Below are 27,328 nucleotides of genomic sequence, written 5' to 3' on the forward strand. Positions count from 1 at the left end.
CCCATAACTATGTACCAGGACCCCACAGGGGGCACCAGACTGCATACAATAGGTAAGAGGCATCAACCCTCACACTTGACTTACATAGAACAAACCAAGACCGTTGCTAAATCTTTTCTCAGTTTTTTCCTTCTCCCTCTGCTCTATGACTGCCATTGCATTTAATTTATGTGCCATTATCAACAATTATCATCTTATGTTAACACTTCACCTCACCCCAAACACCACTCACTGTGCACTAATCAAACAAAGTATGTCACATCTATGTCACGAATTGCTCACTTCACGTGGTTTTGAATACTTATCAGCCTTGATAAAGACTCACGGGTCGAAACATGTGTCGGCTGACAACAAGGGGATGTAAGAGCCCCAGATGTACTATATGCATACCAACAAATTGAAGAACAACCCATCACTTGCACAAATAAAAGCGAGATTGTATCGCAACAACCAGTGTGTAAGAACAATTTCTTGAAATCATAAAAGAAGATAGCCAGGAGAACACCCTCCCCGTATTATTAAATTATATTAACATGAAATAATGGTGATAGAATGTTCTTTATTGAAAGCAGGAGTGCTTCTTTCTGAATCACTAGATGTAGTATGTGAATAGGCATTTTCTTCCCCTGTAACGTTGTGGTCCTATGTAACTTGTTTTGGACAGTAATGTTTGTCAATAATCTTACTGTGAAACTAAATCAATTTAAAATGTTCAGATGCCTTCAGAAGACACTGCTTTCAGCCAATTAATGCACCCAATAAAAGAGCAATAAAATATAAAAAAGCAACAAACACCATCTCGCACAAGTTTTTATTGTTATAAGTTTATGTAATTACTAAACTCAAGTCCGCCTTTCTTTGGCGCATATGGGATACACATGTTTTTTTTCAGAGTTCCTTTTCTGATAATAAATAACATTCAGTAAAAACGACACTAATTCCTGTAATAATATGTCATATAATGGATCACAATTAATGTTTCATTTTTTTCTGTCATCCTTTAATTTAGTATTATGAGGTACAAATACAAAGTATAACAACAATTGAGTACATAGCTTTTCAAAAGTCTCCCCATTCCTGAAATTCTGCTTTATTACATTGCAATTTTCCTATATAAGGCATGGCGATTCAAAGAGTTTTAGACCTACGTCGCAGTCATTTGTGAGGAGAGACCTCAGACAGTTACTAAGAATTGATCACACAGAAATCAACGACTTGTGCAAACTCGAGTTTCGGCTGTGGTGGTGAGAATTCAAATTGGGATCACAAAAGGCCTTCTTCAGGGCAAGGAGATGAGTGCATGGAAAATGGTCAAAAGCGCAGTCACAAAGGTCTGGCGAGAATGCCGGTCCTGCAAGGGCTGTGCGTTGAGCCTGCAGGATAATGTGTGTGCTGCACCGTACCAGTAGGTATCAGCCGGGTGCGGGCTGCCTGTGTGTGGCAAGCTCGATAGGCACCTCTCGGTAGTGATATGTGGATGTGAGGAGGCACTGCAGCCTCCTATGCCTGGATGGCCCGTGTGGGCGCTGAACGCCAAAGTCTTCAACCTGAGAAATACATCCGGGATGTGAAAGCAACTTGTGCTTGTAAAAGTATTGAGGCAGCGACATCAGTTAGACTCTTTATACTATGGGCTGTTTGCCTGTATAGCTTCATAGTCCCTTTGATTGGCCTGCCCGCCACAGCTTGCAGTGAACAGCAGTCTAGGTTTGAGATGGTTAGGGTTTAGGAATGAGGTGTGACCATGAAAGGAGGATATGCGGCTGTTGTGTGCGCTGTTCTATGATGTGGCTAAGACACTATTGCTGAGTGCTTGGCCATGCATGTGTAGAAGAGGGGAATGTTGGTTGCAGCAATTCAATTACTTAAAGCAAGCAGGGAAGAGTCTTTTCAGATACCATCTCTGATTTTATTTGATTCTTCATTAATAAAATGTTAATGTATTTCTGATGTATATGTGGAAATGTGTAATTAGTAGTTTTTAGTAGCCTGCAGTTATGTGATATCCACCTCAGGTACCTGTGAAATTCCTGCGACTGAAGAAGACATGAGGCAGTATGGGGACAGATTGTCAGCTATGTCGATTTCCTGTTGTCCCTACTTAAGTCCTCATAGTATGTGCTTTTTAGAAAGCCTCTGGTTTTGGCGACAAAGATTTTGGGAAAGAAGACCTTGCTTTTCTGGACTTTCCTTAAGGCAAAAAGTACTTCAATGCTTTGGATGTATTTGAGGATGAATTAATGTCATTAAAAAAGCACAAATCCAACTGGGAAGCAATATAGTGCTGTAGCTAGTGAACGCACCCATGGGGTTACAAGTGGAGTACTCGGACATTTAGTATGAAACATAGGCTGTGCACTGAAAATAAGCTCCCTCAGTTTCACCCGCCTGAATGGTTGTAGAACACAGGTCATAGTTGGGCAGATATTGGGTCAGTTTGGCCTGTTTGAACTCTGAGCCTATACTTAACTCAGTTGGTAATGCAAAGTGCCTTGAAGCTGATGTGGTGGAAGTTAAGAAGGGGACTTGTGTTCTTTACGTCCAGATAGAGTATGAATCCGGCCCTCGTGTTCCCAACATACTGGAGTCCACATCTCTGCTATACGGCAGCTCCGAAAGGCCGACGACTCACCAGGTAGAGGCGGGTGTTTACTAATACCATAGTTCATGGATTCATTATGAGAGAGTGAGGCAAGAAAACATTCACATCAGTTTTTTGAAGTAGAGTAAATGATAACAGATGATTTTCTTACTGTCTTGACTGGGAGGGGAGGTGCGCCTAACCTAGTACCTAGTGGAGTTAAACTGTTTCAGTTGCGTAGCTGCAGTCAATTTGGATGAATGGTGTGTGCACTATCCTCGTGGTGCCATGAATCCTTGTTTAGTTTTGAGGAAGACATTTTTCAGGTGTGGATAATGAGTACCTTGCTAAACAGGACTTGACCTCTCACCAAATTACTGTTTACTATCACAATTTATTCTTAACAGCCATTTTTGTTCCAATATCATGCGTACTGGATTTTAGCAACAGAGGTCCTTACTAAAAGTTGACTTTTACACACAGTATTCTGGAACTGTTTGCAGGAACCCGTCACCTTCCTTGTCACACTCCTTCAAATCAGCGAACTCAATCTTGGGCAATATTATTCCTTTTCTGGTAGAGACAGTGGAGTGAGTGCAAGATCTAAAGAGAGATAGAATAGCACGACAGACCGGTTAGAGCAAGAGGGGTAGTCTGTGTGTTTGTGTATATGTAATAGTCGCAGTTGCGACTCTGGTAAGCTAACATCACACATTCTGTGTTAAAATGTAAAAATACTTTCCCTTATAACTTTTGAACCCATAGGTGGATCTTGAGCAACCGGTATTCAGTGATTTTGACGAAACATTTTCAGAAAGGGATATTTTAACGAAACAATAATAACGAAAAAACTCTGAATTTTTTCGTTTTTTATATATAGGGGTGGGGTAAGGGATTAAAACGGGTGGGGAGGGAGCTGGGGTGGGCTTACAATCATAGGGGAAAGGAGGCCTGTGAAGCGGGATTCCCACAAATAGAAAAAAGAATGTTTGTTTCTGTTTTATGGTTTTCGGTAAAACATCACTTTCTATAATTATTTCGTTAAAATCACATAGAACCAAGAAAATCTGGCAAACTACTGAACATAACTTATCTGAATGAGCATCCCAAATTTAGTAAGCATTCGTGAACTTGATTAAAAGTCATAAGCTATTGAAACATGCATTGGCAATGCCTACAGTTTTGACTTGTGTGTAGATATGGGTTAGTCATTTGCCAGGCTTTGCCATACTGGTACTAACTGGCCATTAATGGCAGTAGCGTCACAATGGTGCAAGTACATTGGCATATAGTAGGGCTTGGCAAATGCCTAAATAATATCTATGCACAAGCCAAAACTGTGACCTTTGCCAATGTTTGTTTTCATCAGGCCTTCAGTGAAGGACATGCATACTGCTGATAAATCAAGTGGGTGAAAGCACACTTGGTTAAGACATTTTTATTACACAAGTAGCGCATTAGCAGCTCCAATTCAGTCATTAACTCTCAGAAGACAGCTTTCAAATAACATTGTTGGGCACTTCCAGCACACAGTTTGATGTTACTTTGTGTTAAAGCGGTCTCTAAGACCTAGGAGGAGGTGTTTTGGGCGGGTAGAGGCAGGAAGTGGGTGGGAATGGCAATCTGGATTAGCATGGCCATGGGCAGTAAATGGGTGAATAAATAACCAAACGAAACCTTCAAGCTTTGTGTCCCTTCTCATATCCCATCTCCCTCCTCATATCCCATCTTCTACCTTGTTGAACTGCCAAGCAATAGTTTCAGTTTAGAGGTGGTGCTTTAAAAACCTCTGGTTTTCAACGTCCCTCCTCCGGTCTTACTTTATTTATATTTATTTATTGAGCATTTGTAAGGCACCTATACCGCAAAATGTGTTTCTGATACTTCTATCACTTTTCTTCGCCCCTCTCCCAAACGTGTTTTAACCTCTGCCCTCCCTGTCACCATCACTTGGATTCTTCTATCTTCTGCTCATGCTTTCGCCTCTGCTCCACGTGTCACTGCTATGGATTTCTTTCCCTATTCCACTCTTGGCTTTGCCTCCCCGTTCTCCTTCGATATTACTTTGACCTCTACTTGTGTGTTCTCCCTTAATTCTCCCTCCATTCTCCTCCTGCTTGCCTCCATTCCCAAGATCTGTACTGCTCCTTCCATTTCCCGCTCTGCTCCTCCTTTCACAGCCTTTCTCTGGTTTCCACTGTGCTTTTTCTGCCTTCTCCCCTGCTCCATCCAACATCTCTCCCTCACACTGCCTCCTTCCCTTTTTCTTCTGCCTTCTTGCTCCACTCTCCGCCATCAACGCCTGCATTCTGCCATGTCACCGTGCTCAAAAACGCCCTTTCTGTACTCCTAACTCCCACGCGGTTCTGTGCTGGCTGCCTGCGCTCGTGTCTCCACGGGGTGCTGTCTGAATGTGTGACGGGTTGTGGAGCGTGAAAACTTGCTCGGGGATAGTAGACTAGGTATTGGAACTACAAGCCTGCCAGGTAGAATTAATGCGGTAGTTACCTGAAGCTATTTCAGCCTTATTCGCCATCTTGGATCACAGTCAGGGTTTCTGTCTTCATGATGTGGAATGATTTCTGTTCTCATTTTCTTTCACCCCCACAAGCTGAACAATACCGCGCATAACACACACAGTAGAGTTTTTGAATAAACTGTTTTCACTGGCAGGACTTCCTTCTCATTCATCCCTGCTGGCGGGCGTGCTTCCTTGACTTTAAATTCCCGCTGCACCCCCCACACCCCCCTTTTTTTTTTTTTTTTTTTTTTTTCACTCAGTGGCGTGTCTTCAGCCTTGCTTTTTCCTGTTTGGGAATTTCTGGGCAAGTTGTGTGGGGATGCAAAGAATGGCATGGATGGGGCTGTTCCATGAAATAGCTCCTCTGGGACTTGCCTCCACAGATTTGTGGTGATCCCTGGCCCCTATGGACACCCCCGCCGAACACCCTACCTTCCTTTATGAAAGATCCCTTAACCAGAGAAAAGTACAATACACATGGTTGCAGTGCTCTGTGCGAATGATTTCCTCTTCGAAGTTGAAATATTGCAATGCCCTCCAATTCCCACCCCTTGCTCTGCATCCTTCAGCGATCCTCCATTTCCAGTTGGATCATCTCAACCATGCACTGCCTGTTACTGCAGATTTCACTCCTGAATCCATAGTGTACAGTTGTGCGGGCAAGAAGCTTGTTACACCTATGGCTTCTGTATTGCAGGAACATTGAAGCTGATGGAGGGAACGGATAAACTTCTCTGGTCTGTGCAGGTGGATCACCAGCTGTTCGCACTGGAGAAGCTGGACGTTACTGTAAGTGTCCCAGAACCGCAACTGATTTATGTAAGGCCTTAACTATGTCTGCACTGCAGGGAAGATAGTTGCATGCACAATACATGATGCACACTCGGATATAAAAACGTATTTATCAATAGTAAAATGAGTGAGACACACACTTGGACAAATAACAATCACACAGTTAAAGGGGGGATTCTAAAACCAACATCTTGTTGTAACCAATAGTAATGTGTGTTCCAGATCTAACCCTTTTAAACAAAAAAATAAACGGATTCTTTTAATGCACCATTCGAATTACACAATTGGAAATTAGTACGTGCCTACTTCGGAGGGTAAAAGAGAGAATTCTCCTTCTTGGAATTGGAACTTTCAAGCTGCTTTCTGTGAAGAATCTGCAGCACATACTGGAACCAGCTGCATAAGCTCTGTGGGAATCAAGTCAAACATCTACTGATCCACACTCAGGACATTGGAGGGTTTGGACCCTCATAGTCACAATTATAAATGCATGTATGTATGACATAATGTAGCATAGATTAAGTAGAGGACCTTTAAAATTGGGCTTGGCGCAGGGATCTGAATGACTTGCTTTAACTGGTAATTTTTCTTTCAGTGTATACGATTTTAATTAAAACCTCACCCTCAATTAAGGAAGTATAACATTGATTGTTAGACGTTGGTAGTACAAAATGAGAGCAAATAACGTTTTAAATAAAAATTGCTCAAGGAAAATTAGAATATGGTAAAACACCTTGGAAATCAATTGAGTTGATGGATATTCTCGACACATCCAGGGGAAGGGCATCCCTAACCTTAGGAACCAAACAGAAGACCTCACAAACCTACTTCACAGTGTAGAATAGAAAGCGTGCAACAACCGAGCAGCCAGACAACTAAGCTGATATGTATATGTTGTGGCTGTTGGTGGAATGTTAGTGATCGGAAGTGGCTCCAGAGAGAGAGTGTGCAGTTGTGCGCATTATAGTTGTGAATTGAGGATGCACATCCGTGTTAACGCTATGGTAATGAGTGTGGATATTGGGACTGTGACTTAGTTATTTGAGAGGCAAGCATAGATTCTGGAAATGGTTGGTGGTGAAGTCAATGTGAGTAGCAGTGCTATGTGCATGAATAAGGTGAGTTTCACCTGTTCTAGGTGGCATCGGGGATGCGCTTGTAGGTGGGCCAAGTATGTTTGTTGGATCATAGCCATACGGAGCAATTGGCCTGCCTCACTCAGGAGGATCTCTCTCTGATGCAGTATAGATGTATTCCAGCACTGTTTTGTCCGCATTCGTTCTTTACACGGCGTGCGCCCAGAGGTTGTGTCTCTCTGTGTTTTCTACTTTTGTCTCACTGGAATGGGCCCGATTTGACACTAGTTATTTCGGATCACTGTCCTTGTGCAAGTGGATCAGTCTTTGGTGAGAGCTAGACTTGACTTTGTTCATCAAAGTCTCTCCTTTGCTCATAGGGTAACAGGTTATTTCGGACCACTGTCCTTGTGCAAGTGGATCAGTCTTTGGTGAGAGCTAGACTTGACTTTGTTCATCAAAGTCTCTCCTTTGCTCATAGGGTAACAGGTTATTTCGGACCACTGTCCTTGTGCAAGTGGATCAGTCTTTGGTGAGAGCTAGACTTGACTTTGTTCATCAAAGTCTCTCCTTTGCTCATAGGGTAACAGGTTATTTCGGACCACTGTCCTTGTGCAAGTGGATCAGTCTTTGGTGAGAGCTAGACTTGACTTTGTTCATCAAAGTCTCTCCTTTGCTCATAGGGTAACAGGTTATTTCGGACCACTGTCCTTGTGCAAGTGGATCAGTCTTTGGTGAGACCTAGACTTGACTTTGTTCATCAAAGTCTCTCCTTTGCTCATAGGGTAACAGGTTATTTCGGACCACTGTCCTTGTGCAAGTGGATCAGTCTTTGGTGAGAGCTAGACTTGACTTTGTTCATCAAAGTCTCTCCTTTGCTCATAGGGTAACAGGTTATTTCGGACCACTGTCCTTGTGCAAGTGGATCAGTCTTTGGTGAGAGCTAGACTTGACTTTGTTCATCGAAGTCTCTCCTTTGCTCATAGGGTAACAGGTTATTTCGGACCAGTGTCCTTGTGCAAGTCGATCGGTCTTTGGTGAGAGTTAGACTTGACATTGTTAATCGAAGTCTCTCCTTTGCTCATAGGGTAACGGTCATGAAGAAGTGGTGGCCTGTGCCTGGGATGGGCAAACGTATATCATTGATCACAACCGCACCGTAGTGCGCTTCCAAGTGGACGAGAATGTTAGTGCTTTTTGCGCAGGTGAGTGAAATTAATTTGTATTCCCGGGCCCCAGTGGCATGATCTGTCTCATTGAAATTATGCATTTCTAGAATAGTATTTTTTGGGTTCCAAGAAAAAGGAAAAATGTGTGTGCTTTTCCCCAGGATTCCTTTAAAAAAAGCCAACTTATTGGGCATGTTGATGCTGTGTAGAAAATGGAGGAATCTCATTTTCTAACAAAAGAAATTTCTGAGAATCCATTTTGTCCATTCTGTATATACAGCCCGACACAGCGCATAGCTTGGGTATAGCACCCAGATTCTTAGGCAGTGTTCGCTAAAAATGCCCCTCAAAATGCTTTAGAAATGTAGAAAATGTATTCTCCTTATTTGATTTTTCTTGTGCTCCCACCAACCTAGCCCTTCACATTGAATCCTCAAACCTCCTACAGAAGGTGAGTCCTGCACCCCGTAACCATAACATTTTGAGATTCCTACTGTGCAATATTGTATGTTCCCATACTTGACCACAAAACTATAATCAACATTTGCAGTCCCGTTGATATGGTCTTCGGATAGACAAAAGAATTGACTGACAAGGCGTTTGCACTAACTTTCCACCAACTAGAGCATAATCGTGCATATCAGATGGTATAATAATAGCGAGGTCATTCTGCTATACCTGCGGTCTACTAGCGCTGCAGACACATCTCAGGTGTTACTATTGTGCAGTGCAGTGGAACCAATCCGATGGATAATGGGACCTAGTAAATCCACAGGGATTGAAGCTTGACGCCTAGGTGCTGCACTGAACTCAGTTGTGAGTACACTTTGAAGGGGAGCTTGCAGAGTCTTATCATCTGTGTGAGGTTCAGGGTGTTGCTAAATCTGGAAAAGATCAGGGGCTAAGCTAATGTCGGGACTCTGGGCTAGCTATAGCCTTTTGGTTGTAGCACCTGAGCTTCTATCCGGGGCTACAACCAAAAGACCTGGGGCTATAGCCCCCTCAGACCCTCCCTTCGCAATGCCTCTGGTGAGGACGCTCATCAATGTGACACTCTTCACAAGCACTAAATCTGCATGCTGCATTTTTTTGAAGGTGCCTAAATGCAGTTCTGTCCCGAGTGCACGCTGGAAAAAATACTGGCTCATTTTCCACCTGCATGGATCCTGTGGCAATCAGAAATGTGCTCTCCCAGTGGCTAATTTGTGGTCTTGTCAGAAGCTTTCTGTGGTGGCATTCCTTTTCATTTTCATTCTTGTATTAGCCCCTCCGATTTGCATGCATCCTCTCGCATGGGTGTGTGTAGACTTCAATGCTTGATGGAGGCACAACGCTTTCTGGGTCACAGATAATTCTGACGAGTGCCTATTATCTCATCAAGCTAGGTTTATTTTTTGCCTCTGTAACTAACTAGTGTTAAGGACAGGCGGGCCTGCACACAAAGGAGCCCACGCTGAGGAGGGTGCAGGAATTGGCACTGGAAGACGTTTAGAAGAAATGTGTGTCCGATGCTGCAAATCGTTCACACACTTCATGTGAAAGCCTGCACTAATAGTATGCCCAATATACAAAAGGTTTTCTGTTTTATTTTTTTTTTTAATGATAAAGTCTTGGAAATAATGTTTTGGTAGACTTAAACATATCCATTTTTAAAAACAATATACTAAAACAAAGATTTGGAGGCCATCTCATAGAGGTCTTTGGTTAGTGGTGGATTAAGAAGCGCTGGGTCCGATATATTTTGGGGGGGTTTCCTGATATTTTTCAAGGTCACCAATATTGTTCTCATCAGTGGTGGTTTAACTTCTAAATAGAAAAGACATCTTTAACCGTCTTGTTCCGAAGTGGGTTTCCGGTTTTCCCCACCAAGAATATTTGTTGAATAATGGGTTGCCGCAGTTAACAGCACATTTTCAGAAGGAGTTGGATAAAAAGAAGCAAGATTTTATAGTATTTTCTGAAAGGGATCATATATATATATGCATATAAATCATATATACGTGCAAATCTAGCTATGCACAAACTGAACCGAAATACAATCTGTGAGTGGGAGGGAAGGAGAAGAGTCACGGGAAGAGGGTCCTACGGGGGCTTAGCTTAATGGCTGATGAGGTGTTCTTTGAAGAATAAAGGCTTAATTGTCTTCCTGAAGTGTAAAAGGGAAGACTTATCTCGATGTGCATTGGGATGATGTTCCAGACTGGGACTGTTTGCTAGTTTTTTCTTTCTGGCAATTCTTGTTGTCCATCCTGGTGATGGTAAGGCTTCTTGTGTTGTGCTGGCCTCCAGTTACAGTGAATTTATCAGGCAGGGTATGATGGTTCCTTGGTCTTCGCTGCCTCGTATCATAGATGGCCTAACGATCACAACTTCAAGATATGGTTAAAAGCTTTTTATTCTCAGATTTTGTGGGTGGTTGTCAGACAGTGGTATGAGCTGAAAGGTAGTATTAATAAAGAGGTTTTCTGGCTGCTCCCCCTCTCTCTCCAGACCTTTCACGCTCTAACCCAGGCTTCCTTGTCACTCAGTCAAGTTGAGTACTAGATATCGGTAACTCCTACTAGCTAAACTAGCATCTCCACCTGACTCCCTCCAGGCCTTCCTAAGGGGTACCCTATTCTAGTTCTTCCCAATGGATGGATTTTCCAAAAGGATATTGTCTGTATTTCCTCAGACAAACTCCCGTTCTCTCTCTCTTTCGAATGGATTGTGTCCTCCAATTTATGCCACACCTTTGACATGTAATGTCCACAAATAAGCACTTCGGAAACATTTTCGGCAGAGGGCGTCCTGCGACGTCGACGTCGGGTTGATGTCCCTCGAAGGCCTCCATTGAGGGCGACATCACCGGATGTTATAAATAGGAAGCACTGCGCCCGTAGCCTCAGTTTCATTTTTTCCGCAAACGTGTTTGCTTCGAGAACTCAGCGCGCCTTGTGTATTTCATCGTAGTGAATGATGTCGTCTTCTTCGACCCCTCTGACCCTGCGGTCTGGCTTCAAGACTTGCCGGGGCTGCAACTCTAAAATGTTGATCACCGACCCACATTGCATTTATTTGTGGTGCTTGGGCAAGAGTCACGACACGGACGACTGTTCAAAATGCCAGTCGCTGGCTGCCAAGGCCTTGCGGTAGCGTAAGGGGAAGCTTCAGGTGGGTAGGGGTTCTAAACCTAGTAAGTCCCAAAAATCTAAATCATCCAAGGGGTTTTCCATCGACGATTCGAGAGTCAATTCTCTGCATCGGGAGAAGGCCCAGGGATCTCGGTCCCGGAGTGGTTCCCGCCATTATTCTTCCTCGTCCCGGCATTCTAGGAAGTGCCATCACCGGTCGCCTTCCCCGTCCTCCGAGGATGGTGCCACGTGGAAAGTGACATGCCCGACAAAGTCCTCGACTCTGGAGGAATGGGCTGCCTTTAAGGAGAAGATGTTGGGGATTTTCCAATCGCAGGGCACTGTACCGGTCGCGCCTTCTACTGAAGCAGGCAAGGAACGGTCTTGTACTGTTGCTCACATGCCTTCGGGCTCGGGTCCTCGACGAGACTCGCATTGGGAACCTTTGAGGTCCCGTTCGGACAAGGTTCAGGATAGTCGCAAGAGACGTGCTTCCAGGTCTCGGTCCTCGTTCCCAGCGAGACTGCAGAAACCTGCTAAGTGTTCGAAGCATACATCGACTCCTTTGGCGCATGTCAGTCGGACTCCGACATCGAGGCTTTACCTTCTTATCAGACCTTGGCACCGTCGGCACCATTGTCGACGTTGATGACCAAAGTCTTCAGTGCTCTCGACGACAAAGCAGTTGACAATCTCGGCATCGAAGCCTTCGGCGCCCTCGACACCTTTGGGGATTTTTGCCCGAAATGTACCGTTGGAGGTCCCAGGTATGGTGGATCCTCCAAGGAAGGCTACTGCTAAGTCTGTGAGGCCAGTGTTGGACTCAAGACCCTCTTTTGTCCTGAGGCAGGGTTTTGACCTCCCTCTGGACAATATATATGAGGAGGAGGAAAGATCTGACCTTAAGGACCCTGTTGAGCCTGATGTGGCTCCTGTCTTTTCTGCAGGCAGTCAATTGGAGGAGTTGAGGCAAACCCTTCATGATGCCAGTGGGCTGGACACTTCTCCGGAAGTGGAATTTGGCAGGCCTGAGCCTGGAGCTCATGCTGAGTCGTCTTACAGGAGGCTCATGGCTAGGGTCACAGAGTATCTGGGCTGGTCCAGTCCTCCTGCAGATTTTGCACAGGATGATCTAACAGACATTTTAGATCAAGGTCCGTCCTCTGACCCGGTGTTACCATTTCATCTCACTTTACAGAAAAGGGTGGTGGCTGCTTGGCAGTCATTGGAATCTCTTCCGGCTCTGAACAAATCGTTGACAAAGAAGTACCACCCTTCCGTTAGCGACCCCAGCTACTTATCTACTCACCCCACTCCCGAGAGTTTGGTGCTTCAGGTGACTACGGCGACTTTGAAGCAGGCAGCGTACCCTACCATCCCTCCTGATAGGGACGACAAACGCTTCTATGGTTGGGCTTGCAGGGTATTTTCTGCAGGGAGTATGGCATTGAAACCAGCCAACTCCACCTGTGCCTTAGCAAGGTTTTCACACACTCTGTGGAACTGTTTCTCTAGCGGCTGAGCATATTCCCGAGGGGGAAGAAAGGGATGGGTTCCTTTCTCTCGTGCAAGATGGCAAGGATGCCATGTGTGAATCCCTTCAGTCGGATTTGGACACGGCCAACAGTGTTAACCGGTCTATGGCTGCGAGCACCGTTATACGCAGATTTGCGTGGTTGCAGAAGTCGGGTTTTGCCCCGGATGTGCAAGCCAGTCTTTTGAACATGCCCTTTAATGGCGCGCATTTGTTTGGCAGCAAGGCTGATGAGAGCCTTGAGAGGTTGCAGACCTCCAAAGCTGCGGCAAAATCTTTAAGTGCAGCCGTGCGTCAACCTCTGCCTTTTCGTCCTAGGGGACAGCAGTGGAGGGGAGGTACTTTTCGTTACTACACCTCCTTTGGTAGAACGAGAGGAGCCGACAGTCAAAGGGGCCAGCGAAAAGGTACCTGTGATGGTCGGGGAAATAGAGGTGCAAATGCCGCTCAGGCAGCTGCCTCGTTGCCTTTAGGCGCTGTCGCAGCCGTCTCAAAACAGTTGTGAGGCCATGTCCTATGGTTCGCTGGTTGGGGCAGACTGTCGCAACATCTCGAAGAGTGGCGAGCCATTACTTCGGATGCATGGGTTCTAGAGACCATCGCCCACGGCTACTGTCTTCCCTTCCTAAAGCGACCTCCCGAAAATCCACCAGAGAATCTCTCTTTGAAGCTTCCAGATCCGCTCTTTGTGCAGGCAATATTGACCCTGCTAGAGAAAGGCGCTATAGAACTGGTGCCTGTAGTGGAGAGGAACAAAGGATGGTATTCCGCTTATTTTTTGATTCCAAAGAAAGACTGGGATGAAGACCCATCCTGGACTTGCTTGCATTGGTTGAACAAACTTCTCAGAAAGGACAAGTTCAAGATGGTCACTCTTTCTCAAGTCCTCCGGGCCCTTCAACTTCAGGATTTGTGTATGTCTCTGGACCTACAGGATGCTTACTTTCATGTGCCGATCCATCCCAAGCACAGAAAGTACCTGAGGTTTGCGGTTGGCGACTCACACTTTCAGTTTCGGATCCTGCCCTTTAGATTGACCTCCGCCCGAGGGTCTTCACCACGGTAATGGTGGTGGTGGCAGCGTATCTCAGGCGAGGGGGGATTCACGTCTACCCCTATCTGAACGACTGGCTGATCAGTGCACATTCTCCCGAGCAGGCATTGGATCATCTCAGTGTCACCTGCCGCTCCCTCCACAGGCTGGGCTTCTCCCTCAATTTCAAGAAGTCGCATTTGACACCTTCCCAACAGCTCCAGTACATTGGGGCTGTGTTGAATACGTCCTTGGGGAAGTGCTTGCCTCCCAAGGTGAGGCTCATCACATTGTGCAGATAGTAGACAAGTTTCAACATGCCCAGATTCTCCCGGCTTTTGAATTCTTAAGGTTGCTCGGCCTCATGGCATCCTGCATTTTTCTGGTGCCTGAGGCCAGACTGCGGATGAGATCCCTGCAATGGGTCCTCAAGATGCAGTGGGAAACAATGTAACATAACATTTCCTGCCCTCACATCTATACATAAACATAAACAAGAAAATATATGGCAATTCACAATATCAATATTGGTAATATAACGCCTTCAAAGTCTTTGATTGTAACCTGAGCAAATTCCCATTCCCCAGGTTTCAGGTCACAGTCGGTTCCATTGAATAACCTAAAACAACAAGGAAATCTGGGGTTGAAACAGAGTACCAACACAGGTCAGATTGTTAAGCAAAATCTTCCAGTACTCCACAATTCAACACAGAAAAGATTTTTCTTCTCCAAGAAATGTATATAGTTACAATTTCCTTAAACAGTAACAAAAGGATTCTTGGTTAGGATGATCTTGGTTGCAGCTTATCTGCTTCACAAAACACAAATAGGTTGAAATTGGCTTCTCCTCATAGTGCTTCTCTCTCAGCACCATGAAACACAACAACTTCTTCTGTTTGGGCAATGCCACAGTGTTTCTCTCTTAGCACCATACACACCAATGGCTTTCTTCATAGTGCTTCCCTTTTAGCACCATGAAACACAACACTTCTTCTGTTTAAGAACTGCACAGTACACTCCTCTTCTACAGGGGTACTTCACACCCAGTTTTCTACTCCCACTCCACTCTTCTGCCGGATCTAACTCCTTCAAAGACACACCATGCAGGTTTCACTTCTCTGCTTCACAGTGTTTCAATTTAGAATGCTTCTGAAGTTTCAGTTCCACTGACACCTCTAATGTTTAACACTTCTTCAACTTAAAACAGCTTTAAACGGTTCTTCACAACTTGGTAACAAAGACGAGATTCATACCAGTGCCCTTGTAACTCTGCTAGACCATCAATGTCTGTTTCTCTTCTTGACACCATCTTTCTTCTAGGGTCACTTTTCAATCACTCTTGTTTTTTGGCAAGCCGCCACCCAGATATTTCCAAAGTAACCTCCATTAGCTTTGGCAATGTGAGTTCATGACTAATTACTGTTTCATTTACACCGTTGTCATTCATTGGCAAGCTCTACCTTTAGAGATGTTATTTTAGCCCCTTTTCCTCTGGTAGCAACAGTTATTTCCACATAGCCTTTGGCTGAGGGCAATGTTTGTTTGTGCTCTTCTGTTCACTATGTGGAGGTTTACCACTTGGTTTCATAAAATACAATGTTATTGTGGCTTTACTTATGCTTTTTCTTCATGTTAGAATTACTTTTAGGTACACGCGACCATTATTGATGCCATAAAGCTATGTTTATAATCTGTAATGTTCAAAACCTTCTTCGACAGTATTTATCTATATGTGAGTGCTACTATTGTTGCACTCCATTGTCTGACATGCTCCGGTCAGCTTCATTCAATTTCACTCCCTATCAACTGAAAAGCAACTGGTTACAGTTGCCCGCCTGCACTGCCTGAAGGCTTGGGAACGGGCGGAAACACTTGCCGGCTCCTTGGCCCCTCACAGACTGCAGGGCTTCTACTACGTGTGTGTTTTCTCGACAGGGCACACTTCTCTCCTCAAGTTGCCTTTGGTCCCACCACACAGGCACAGAGTTTGGCTCACCACAACCCCCTGGAGCATGCCAGCCTCCGGGTATGGTCTGCTGCACGCTTTTTGCTGGGAAGGCTCTGCAATCAGGTTCACATGGGGAAAAGGTTTCGAACCTTACGCTTTCCGCTGCACAACCTCTGCAATACAGACTTTGGGGAAAAGAACCAACTCAGGACTGGTAACAGGAATAAGCTGATGGAAAATCCTGGAGTCCTTTCTTTCCTCCCACTTCTGTGGCTTCTGCCAGCAACATGCTTTCTTTTGCCACTATCTACTGCCCCAGCTACCTCTGCTGCTGCTACAACTGCTACTACTCCTCCAACCACAACTACTACTAATGTCCTGCACCCTATGGTTTGGGCTGTTAAGCCTAATTGCCTGACATTCAGGCCTGCATTGCTCTTCAGCCCTCTTCTTCATCCCAGTACTCTTGTGATTATGGGACTTGGAGTCGCAGCTAACAAAATTAGTTCTAACTGGTGTTGTACTATTTTTAACTTTAGAACTATTTTGTTAATACATTTTTACAAATGCTTCATCAGGTTTTATCACAGAAGGGAAAGGTGGTTCATTTATGCCACCCTTTACAGGTTTCCTTTCTCTGTACCTTTGAGAGCAAGCAGGATTTGTATCCATACAAGGTACAAAGCGTTCCCCCTTAAGTGGGGTTCAGATAGATTACAATGGCAGTAAGTAATTATATGTTTTGGTATACAAGAAAGGTTACTCCCTTTCAAAGGAGAATACCACGGCTCATCCAACGGGATCCCTTCACCACCCTGGGCTCTATCTCCACTCATGTGATCCTCCAGCAGTACACCACCCCCAGGGTCAGGATCAAGAAGCAACTGCCTTTCCATGGCTACCTGGGAGGAGGTATACAGTGACGGATCTGCAGGATTCATCACACACCCTACTAAGAAAAAGAACTGTGGCAGCCAATGGCAGAAAGTATAGAGGTCTCAACATTCTGGCACATTTTATTCTGTTGATCACAACTGTTTATCTTTTGTGTATTTTCTCTTCCTTATTCTGACAGAAATTACCGGAAAGGAATAGCATCAGACCTAATCCAGAAGTCCAACCCACCAGACCGTTTAAGTGATGGAAGGAACTCAAAAGCGACATGAAGAAAAATTCTGGATGACTTGGAATGATCTATTTGAACATTTTACTCGAAACCAGAAATTCATAATTAATTTAGAGTGGTTGATGCAAGTGGAAGGTCAGCACTTACGAGATCTCACAGGAGGCTCATCTAGGGAACCTAGTGTTAAATTGAATTTCCAAGATCAATCCTGGGGGTGGATTTTGGGAGGCCAACCTATTTGGTGAAAAGGGAGACACTGAAAATAGCCAAACACAATCAAGGTAAGGTAGCAGAGTGGCAAGGGTTAGTCTCAGGAGAGCCCTGAGAATGGTCGAATGATACAGTAAGTCTACACAAAATAACACCAATAATTTAAGTTAGAGAGGCAAGTACAAACCTATCAAATTATTTATTAGGGCTTTAAAATACACACTAAGCAATTAAAACCTCAGGGCAAATGTTATCACACACTTGCTATAAAAAAGATAGACATTCAACCTTAGGAGAAGAAAGGAGAGCAGATCATTCAATAACCCATGTAACACAGTTAAGAAATCAGATGTATGAAATTCAGTGGTTATTGTAAAGTGTATTTTATTGAACAGTTTCCCTAACACTTAATAAGTCCAACCCTGTGATCATTTGGGGCCTTCTGCCTTAAAATCATCCACTCTTAAAGTTATACTTTTCAGATAGGTTTACTAAGAGAGTGGATGATGCCATTGGTTACAATTCAAAAGTTAAAAAAAAAAAGTTCAGGGAAGTAAACTCACTCCGTTCCAGTCACTAGGGTAGACATAGGAAGGGATCCTTGACAATGTCTCCACTGACCAAAGTCAGGAAAGAGTGGTATAGGCACAGGCCTTTACACCCATGTAATCCTATGGAGAACAGGCGGTGGGGACAGGTATGCTAAATTACCTCACTGACTCCTGTTTCACCAGAGACCACTGCTGTCTTCTCTGGTCGAGGATTGCCCACGGGTCACGGGTGCTGAGGTCACTTTAAGACATGGGATTTCATTTTGGTTGGTTGCAATGCTTCAGAATCTGTTCCAGACACCTTCCAACTGAACACCCAAACAAAGAAAAGTAGAAGACCTCTGCAGAGCAGGTGGCCTCAGGACACATCTAATATGCGAAGAAGACAGATTGCAACAGGAATCACCATGGTCAGGCAGCGATCAGCAACCTTCTTGGGACGCACAAAGAGCAGGTCCTGCATGCCTACTGTTGATGCAAGAAGGCTGAAAATGCAGGCGCAGGCATCTTATACCAGTTGAAGATCCTCCAAGTTCCAAGGATGCACTCAACGGCCGCAGTGAGGTAGCACAGGAGAGAGTGGGTCAGTCCACTGGTGGATGCATGGACATTTCCAACAGCTCAGAATGCACAGATCCTCAAGCAGAGGTTGAGACTGGTTGTTCACACCAGTCCTGTGGTCAAAGCACAGACAAGTGTTTTCTTGGAGTCAGGCAGAGGAGCAGAACTTCACTGGAACTGGTGACAGTCAGTTGCAGGGTTTGTCGATGGGCTGCTCTTCTTTGTAGAGGACTTGGCTCCAACAATGATCTGAGGAATGACTGCAGGAGTCCTCCTTTTAGCGAAGATCTGGTCTGGAAGTGCACCCAGGTCCACCAATGGCAAGGATCTGCACCATTCAAACTAGCAGTGGTTCGATAGGCACTTGCCACAACATCTGCCCAACAACACACATTGAGGCACCCGGATGTGTACTGGGACCAGACAGTCCCAACCCCCAAATCCAGGCTCACATGCAAACCACCTTTTTGCCTGGGAAAAGAGCAGCTTTCTCTGGGAAAGGGCTTCCCGTATATGACAAATCTGACATGAGAAGGCAGGAAGAAAGCCAAAGAACAATATGGCCAAAGGACAAGCAAAAGGTTTGTGGCACAGCCAGCTTAGGGTGCTAGCCACCTTTAGTAGCCCTTTGTCGTAAATGCAAAAGTACATGAATTAAAAATGTAAAACACAGTAGAAAAATGTCTGCTGCAACCATCTCATCCTAGGCACATTGTAAATGTAAGTACAACACCACTACAGAAAGTTATAAGGATACAAAGTATCTAACCACATTTTAGGGTGATGTTTGCAGTTATAACAATGCAAACAAATACCATTCAGAGAAAGATTCTCTCAGTACTGATAGTCTTATGGACTAATCAGTTTGGCCATAGGAATAAGCGAAAGAGAGAAGGCTTTACTTACCTCCAAAAGGTCAGGTCAGGGTTCAAAACAAAGCAAAAAGAAACGGTGTCTATGAAAGGAAAGTAGATCAATGTCAGGGAATAGATAGGCACTTCTCAGATTTGTTGAGGGTGAAATTCCAAGCATTGTGGCTTCGACCATTCCTAGCATGCTCGCATTCCCCACTCATTGAAAGTGAAAACTTGTCCTGACAAAGCCTTGTCTGAATTGCAGTAACCATGTCTGTGTTAATGCAGACCTTAGAAGATGAACAAAAGATACTTCAGGATGCTATAACAATGCAGGGTTAGAGGTATTTTACAGTTTAGTCAACACCCATCCATCTGAGGAAGGCATTGCTGCTGCTTTTGTGAATCAATTTGAACATCCCTGTATCCTTCTTACAAAAATATACTAAGGGGGAAGGCCCAGCAGCATTCTTCAGCAACTTGGAAAGAGTAGCATGGGGTGCCATGTGGCCAGAAGAGAGATGAAGCCCGTGAATCACCCTCTCCCAGTGCATTGAACATGAGACCTACACACAGGCTACCAGAATGCCAACTTGACTGAAGGAAGCAACTATCCTGAAATGGCTATGGCCATTCTGGAAATGTTTGGTGCAGAGGACCTACCAACAAGGGTTTAGGAATGTTAGGTTACTGCCCAGGAAACAGAGACAGGTGTTATACTACTGCCTGAAAGATTTAGCCACAAAATAACATGCCACCGCTGATCCCTTAAAAAGCTTAGAGACTATTCTTCTGGATCAATTTCTAAAAACCTTCCCGTGCATGAACAAAAAGCTGAATCCGATCGGAACTTTGAGTGGAATTCCTAGAAAGAATATCTACGAGGTCACTGATGGTATGATTCGACCTTCTGGGAAAAAAATCCGAACCCTGAGAACATTGTCAAACTAGGTAATAAACCAACTCCTTCCACTAGTCCACCATTGCTCGAGTGTTAGGCCTGTAGTGATGCCATCGTCTGTCATTTGAAGGAGCCAGAAACCCCATAATGAAGTTACAAAATGAACCTCATCTTACTTTTCTTACATTTCTTAGACAGTGCTTAGCAAATCTGGTTTCTGGTGCACAAACATCTTGTTTCCATTGCTGTGGTCTTTCTGTTCGAAGTAGGGTTTTCAGTAGATGCAGTGGATGAGCTCTTGTGTCTTTTGACTCCCTTAAGATATTGCACTGGGAGGAGATGACTTACCAAAGCTATTGAGAGACAGCAACATTAAAAAAATAGTGTGTGTTTGTTTAAAAAAACAACTATGTTTAACGTGGACTTTTAGTTGAATAATAACCAATGACGCGAGCTGTGCTCATGGAGTAGAGGCCGTCCTAAGGTTTGTCAAAAGAGACGTGAAGAGCTTTCGCAAATAACAGCATTCCTAAATCTGTTTCAAATTGTTATTATAGTAATCCTTTGGAGCAGACGTATTTTGAACATGCGTTGGATTTGCATGTTAAAGACCTGAGGCAGTAACGTAGAGTGTGGTTTGTTTGGGAGCAGGGGTATCACGTGGGGATAGCCACTGGTAGAAACTGCTACACCTGTTCCAGTCCTTGATACACCCGTGGCTTGACCTGCATAATAGGCAATCAGAAAACTAAGGTGGGCATTGCGACTGTGGCGCCAACATGTGCAGCCTAAGGAAAGCGGCCCTGTTTGCTGAAACTGACATCAAACGTCTCGATTGGGACTGTGACATTTAGTTTGGTGTTGAATTTCTTTAGTTGACAGGTTAGCAGAGGAACAGGCCACTCATTTGTACTATCCTGTGTTATTAATGAAGCCGGATTGATGTGCTTTAATACAGTGAGAGGGAAATTGATAGATTGTCCAAAATGCGTGTAGGTCTGTGGTAGTCAGATGCATGTCAGGGTACATGGGACTCAAATGTCCTCCCACAAGAGAAAACAACCTGCAGTCTTCTGTGAATTAATCTCTTGTCAAAATTGTGTAATCTCGTGTTGCTCAATGACAGCATTTATAACTCAATGTCAAATATACATATACTGTCTTATAAGCATTACAAATTATTCACACAATTAACAGATTATCAGAGAAAAATAAATAGATTCTCTAATTCATTAACTTCTCTTACAAACCCTATTACTCTTATGCTAATCAAACGTGTTCTTGTCAATATGTGTCTTACAAGAACGCCAAGGGGTTTCCCTTATAGGAGATTGAGTGATTTTTTTTTCTTCTAATGTTTTGATAGGGAACCATTTTTAATTTGAATAAGCCCAATTGCTCACTGTTTGGTCACAAACCCATCGCCAATAATTAGAGTGAAATAATTTGTGGTTTCAAAATGTAGTGTTTTTTCCTTTTTTAAAGACTAAGAGCAGCGCAACCACATTAGGATTTTTACATTATATAGGGCACACAGCGCTGGCACTTCCCCAGCACTACTGAGTTTCAGAGGAACTGAAATGATGGGAAATATCATTCCCCTTGTGAATTGTCAACAATTTCCGAATTAAAGTGATTGAGGGGTTTCATTTACTCTGATGTAACACATAATCAGATCGGGTTAACTTGCATTAACAACGCGTTTTAGAATGTCAGCCAGGCTGCCACATTCATATATAATCCCTAGACGAAATGGATTGGTCATGAGACCATCAGTCAAAGAACGCATTTGACTGCAGAGATGAAGCACCTTACCGGCTCCCGCTTTAATGATGAATTTACATATGCTTTATATATGTGTTATAATGCACATCCCTGAGAAGTTGTCCCATTCATTAAAATGGCACATGGGATGCCGTGGTGTGCAATACGTTGAGTTGCTATCTATCAATAGTGCAGTCTGGTGCTATGTCTGTGTGTTGGTTGCAGAAGATTAGAAAGCATACCGCATATGATGTATACTTCAGTTTTCTTTTTATAGAACCTGAAGAGAGACTGGCAATACCTGTTTTGAGGTAGCTGGTGGAGAGAGATAATGTTTGGCAGGGAGAGTCGTGTGAGTTCACTGGGGTCAATTACCCATGTGATATCACTTCTGATGAAGCCACTTCCATTAAACCCAGTTCCTTTGTCATCTTCTGCAATGTCATCGGGGCGTGCCACTTCTAGCCCTATGATTTTAGTGAATACACACCAGGATTGGGAGTACAATGCATGCATTGCGTGTCTTTTGTAATTTGTGAATTTGTAATTATGGTCTGAACGTAGTACCTTTTCTTTTATAGGAATGTATGCCTGCAAAGGAGCCCAAAACAGCCCCTGCCTTGTCTATGTGAGCTTTAACCACAAGATTTATATCTACTGGGATGTCCAGTTGGAGAGGATGGAATCCACCAACCTGATGAAGCTTTTGGAGGAAACCCGAGAGTTTGGTGACCTTGTCCGTCAGCTTGGAGTGGGTGAGTCATAGATTGCAAATATCTTTAGTGTTCATAAATGTGGTTAATTCAGTCTGCAAATATGAGGATGGTTTATGAATTAATGGATCAGTAGTTACTTCTGCTCTTTACCAGGCTGTAATAAAGTGAATACTCCTTATGAACTCTGTGAGAATAGGTGATAATGAGCATAATGATCTCTTCCAGTTCCTACATGCTTCCCTTGTTCAGCAAATTTCACACGTCTGTGTACAACAAATACATAATGCGCACTGAGATCTCCTGATGTTAATAACCCACGCACTCTTGGATACATGTACATCTGCTTTATGCCTTGCTTACCTGCTCATCTCCACAGATAACTTACAAAGGGCGATCTACTGGGGAACATCCTTCAAACATCCTTTGTAAACAAAGGTGCAAAGGCTGGATCTCTTGCTGCTTGCTTCCTGTTTGTTAATGACTGAATTTTAAATTGTTGGTTCTCCATGCCTCGGTATCTGGTTCAATGGATAGATAAACAGTTGAGATCTCTGTGGGATCTTAAATGGCAAAAGGCAGCCATTACATTGTGGTTATGGATTTGTGTTTTTGGAATTGTCTCCTTATGCCATGACTGTAGCTGGCAGTGACCTCAACTGTCAGAAGCAAATAGCCTATTCAGTGAAGTCTGCAATGTTCCAATAAATTGATAGGTGGCCTTTAAAGGTGCAGAGGTGGGTTTGACCCTACCTTGGAACTAGTCTCCATTATTTCATTCACTTCCTGCCTAGAGAGGATATCTGCAGTAGAACATTTCTGCATGCCCTCTGATGTAATACACAGTTAATGCTCCATAGGACCTCCTCCTCGTGTCCATTGTCTGCCCTTCTCTGGGTGTAATGTGAGATCTCTCTTTGGACTGCGTTTCTGCCACAGCAATCGTTGTCTAACCTGCTGCTCACAGATTCATTTCTGGTGGTGCAAATCATGCTTATATTCTTCCAAATTAGATGATGAGGCGAATAATCATTGAACTAATCAAAGTAAAGACCTGCAGAAAATGTTAACTCCATAATGTTGAGTCAACATTTTAATGGTGGAAGCAAATAAAGTGGGGCTAAACCAGTAGCTGGTTTTGCTCCTTAAATCCATTTGGTAACTTCTCCTTTACTGAGGAGAGAGAAATGATATGGGAGCATACTAGAAATGCAATTAAAAGGGATGTCGAAGTGGGAATGAGGAAATGGATGGAAATGGCTTATTGGTTGGGGTAGTTGGGGGTATTCTCCACCTCCTGTAAAGCAAAATACATCTATATCATGAACATTGTTCTTATTTGGCTTGCGCTTGCAAGAGATTAAAGTTGTGTGGTAATGAAACATATTGAATAAAAAAGACCTAGAGAATATTTGGTTTGTAGTGAGTATGTTCTTATTTCACAACTTAATGGCAAGAGGGATCTTTTGGGGAGGCTGCTTATAGGAAGATTCTGAATTGTGGATAACCGATATAGAAATGCAGAGAGTATTTAGGTAACAGTATACAGAGAAAGGTTTTCCCAATTAAATTGTTAGGATTAGTTTATAGGGTTATTTGATGGGATGTGTGGACTTATTCCTAGTTTGTCACTGTGCGCTTAGATTTATTACGTGATCACTCAATTAACAGCAGAGTTTTTTGTATGTGGTGGGGTTGGGGTGAAAGCGTTTGTGATTGTAGTGGGATTATGCGGTACGGTGACATACTACCTCTTCGGCTGCATATTTTCAGTGTGATGGATGAGGGATTGCAGGGATTTAGCATAGAGAGAAAGGATCTGTTATTGGGTGACAGGCTTCGGCTACTTTGAGAAAGGTCTGGCCTACATTGAGCTTTTTGTATATGATATGATATGGCATTTGTAACGCACCTCTACACAAGTGTTTCAAGGCGCGACGAGGCAGGGAGGGGGGAACAAGGGGAGACAGACAACGATCCTACTAGGCCAGGTGTCATTCAGATCGCGCAAGTGCATGGGTATGGGGGACGGGAAAAGTGCAAGGGGAAAGGCAGAGGGGAAAGTGCAGTACAGGGTTAGTAACGAACAAGATAAATAATAAGGGCCAGCTGGTGGCAAGTGCAAGATAAGTGCAGACAAGTGCAGGGAGGAGGGGCTGTAGGGATACAGAGACAGTCCCGCAGTGCAGGGGTTGCCAGGAAGGCAGTGCAGGGGAGAGTGGCTGGGCCAAGGACCGAGATTGGTGAGTGGCCCAGTTGCTGATTCAGTACAGTTTCAGTGATTTAGCAGGGGAGAGGGGCAGAGGGGGAGAGAAAGCAGAAGCAAAGAGGAAGTTTTTGAGGTGCTTCCGGAACCGGAGATGGTTCTCCTCAAGTTTCAGGGCACTTAGTGCACTGCTTGGCATGTTGGGTATAATGCTGGCAAACAGTGTTCCATCCATGTTATGTGTATCAAGATGTGGGGTACATCTCCAACAAGAGTGAGATCCACACAGTGCCCTTTGATTTGAGCAGGGTCATGGGATAATGGGTGTTGGTTTTGAGGGAGGATAGTTTCTCTGGAGTCTGACTTTGGGTGGGCATCTGGAGGATTCCTCAAAAAGTTCCGATTATATGAAACCCTGGTTGGATTTGGGGCTATGGTCCAAACTGTCAAAGACACTGGGGGTTGCCTATGAGGCGTGGTACTGCAGGCTGGTATTTACGTGAAACAGGGATAGGGCAATGTTGACAGTAATGGTTTCCTTGTTAATGACTGTGGCATTGGGAGTAGGGAAAGAAGCTATGCTAATGTGCTTATATGTATGTGGATTGCTAGCGAATTGGAAATGAAGGTAAGCGAGTAGCTGCGATATCGCTCCTAGAAGACAGTAAGACAAACCTGTCCATCAATCTTAAAAGAGGCTTTATGATAGTTTGTTCATGATGCTCACAAGACCTATTACGGCAACCCGGCTAGTGCGCCTAAGGACTCTCACACGGACAACCAGATGAAACAGTGGTGTCAAAAACAAAGCTCTATTCGAGCCTCAAGGTGCGTATAAACGCACTGGTTTGGTGGACATCTGCCGCAGGCATGGCTACCCACACGCACGCACTCATGCACCAGAATGCAGAGACAATCCATGACAAATTCAGTCTAGCTCGGCACATGTTTTTGCCTCCTTACACCAGATTAAGCCTCAACACCTCTGCTATCAGAATACAGCGACGATTTGCGACAAAATTCGGTCCAGCTGGACACAGAGTCTCTTGCACTCATGCACTCTCCTGACCTCCTCAGCACCCGTCCACATGCCTGATTTCTTGGTTGCTTACTGGATGGAGCCCGGGCAGCCCACCTAAATCCTTATCTTGGCCAAATGCACACACAGATTCTAAGCCTTGTTGCAAATTTCCCATACTCTGGACTGCGGCCCGAGGGCATTCCCACCACAAGCACGCTGGGACCATAGCAATGGGAAAAGGCACTATATGCTGCAATACAATACTGGATAATTGCCCCTCGTGTGATTCCCCTGCTGCCACGGTATGACTCAGTAAACATTGTACCTTATTGTTAATGTATTGCCAGCAGCATATCTATTTGATTGTATTGACACAGTCCAATGTACTAGTGTACCACTCCCCTCATCTGGTCCTCTTGCCCTAGAAACTGTTGCACATGCTTATGTAAAGCGCCATTGTAAGGGATTGCCCCCCTCTGAAAGATTTTCTGTTTGAAGCATAGTTCCCCCATCTCTATGATAAAATATTAAATACAAGTACAAAATACAATCACTGCCACTGTGTATCCTAGAGCAAGGAACGTTGTGGAAACAGGTGGAATGGCAGCAGACAGAATGGAGTATTGCAGTTGAAGTGATGTTCTTGAATTGGGCAAGGCGCAATTGAATCCTCTAAGTTATTGTGCTTTGTGTCAAGTCTGAATGGGACCTTGGGGGTTGAATGTTCTGGAAGGAGGGGCAGGATGTTTTGTTGGACAGGGATCTTGAAATAATAGGATTAGAGTTTGGCTTTGCGTTGGAACTGACTCTGTGTTTTTTAACTTTTTTGGACTGTGTGTGTTAGAGGGGATGGAAGATTAAAAGTTAGGGGTCATTCCTTGTAATGTGGATGCGTCCAGTAAAATTCTCCTCAAGACTCTAGAGAGGATGAGGTCTAGGCAGTAAGCTTTATTCGAGGGGATTGGGTCCTCCGACGTATTCCATATCTATGACATGTAATCACCACAGCTGTGCTGCTTCGGAAACTTTTTTCGGCGTCTGCGTCCTGCGTCGATGACGTCGATGCGCCGTCGTCGAGGACCTCCTCCTACATCATCCGATGTGATAAGTAGGACGCACGACGCCCGTAGCCTCAGTTCCGTTTTTTCCGCGAACGTGTTGCTTCGTGAATCTCGGTTAACGCCTCGACTCTTTGGAGTTCTGTTCTTCTCGGTTCTTCGAACCTGTTCGTTTTGTGAAAATCCTTCGTGTGAAGATGTCTTCTACTTCGTCTTCGACCCTGCGTCCGGGTTTCAAGAAGTGCAGGGAGTGTGGGTCCAAGATGTCGGTGACGGACTCGCACGACGCCTGCCTCTGGTGCCTCGGGGAGGCCCACGACACGGATGACTGTATCGACTGCCAGTCGCTCACGTCCAAAGCCTTACGCGAACGTAAGAAGAAGTTGTCGGTAGGTCGGGTGTCCAAGTCCCGGAAGTCGAAGTCTGCGGGGCTTTCGACGGATCATTCGAGGGGTGACTCGCCGCGTCATCGTCGGAAGTCTCGTGGGTCTCCTTCTAGGAGTCGGTCTTGCCACTCCTCAGCCTCTTCGAGGCATTCTCGGAAGCGCCGACACCGGTCGTCTTCCAGGTCCTCTTCGGAGGACTCTGCCCGGCAC

The 27,328-nt window shown here is 44.5% G+C and overlaps 1 protein-coding gene across 1 annotated transcript in view; it reads left to right on the forward strand.

Moving 5' to 3' along the window:
• ITFG2 (integrin alpha FG-GAP repeat containing 2) overlaps positions 1 to 27,328 on the forward strand; it is a 1,163,252-nt gene that overhangs the window by 941,174 nt on the left and 194,750 nt on the right. The window contains exons 9-11 of the mRNA XM_069628496.1: positions 5,800 to 5,891; positions 8,058 to 8,175; positions 22,316 to 22,489. Of these exons, the coding sequence (XP_069484597.1) occupies positions 5,800 to 5,891; positions 8,058 to 8,175; positions 22,316 to 22,489 (384 nt within the window). The remainder of the gene's footprint in view (positions 1 to 5,799; positions 5,892 to 8,057; positions 8,176 to 22,315; positions 22,490 to 27,328) is intronic.

This window comes from Ambystoma mexicanum, chromosome 12, assembly GCF_040938575.1.
Source record: "Ambystoma mexicanum isolate Mex_15411 chromosome 12, UKY_AmexF1_1, whole genome shotgun sequence".
NCBI lineage: Eukaryota > Metazoa > Chordata > Amphibia > Caudata > Ambystomatidae > Ambystoma > Ambystoma mexicanum.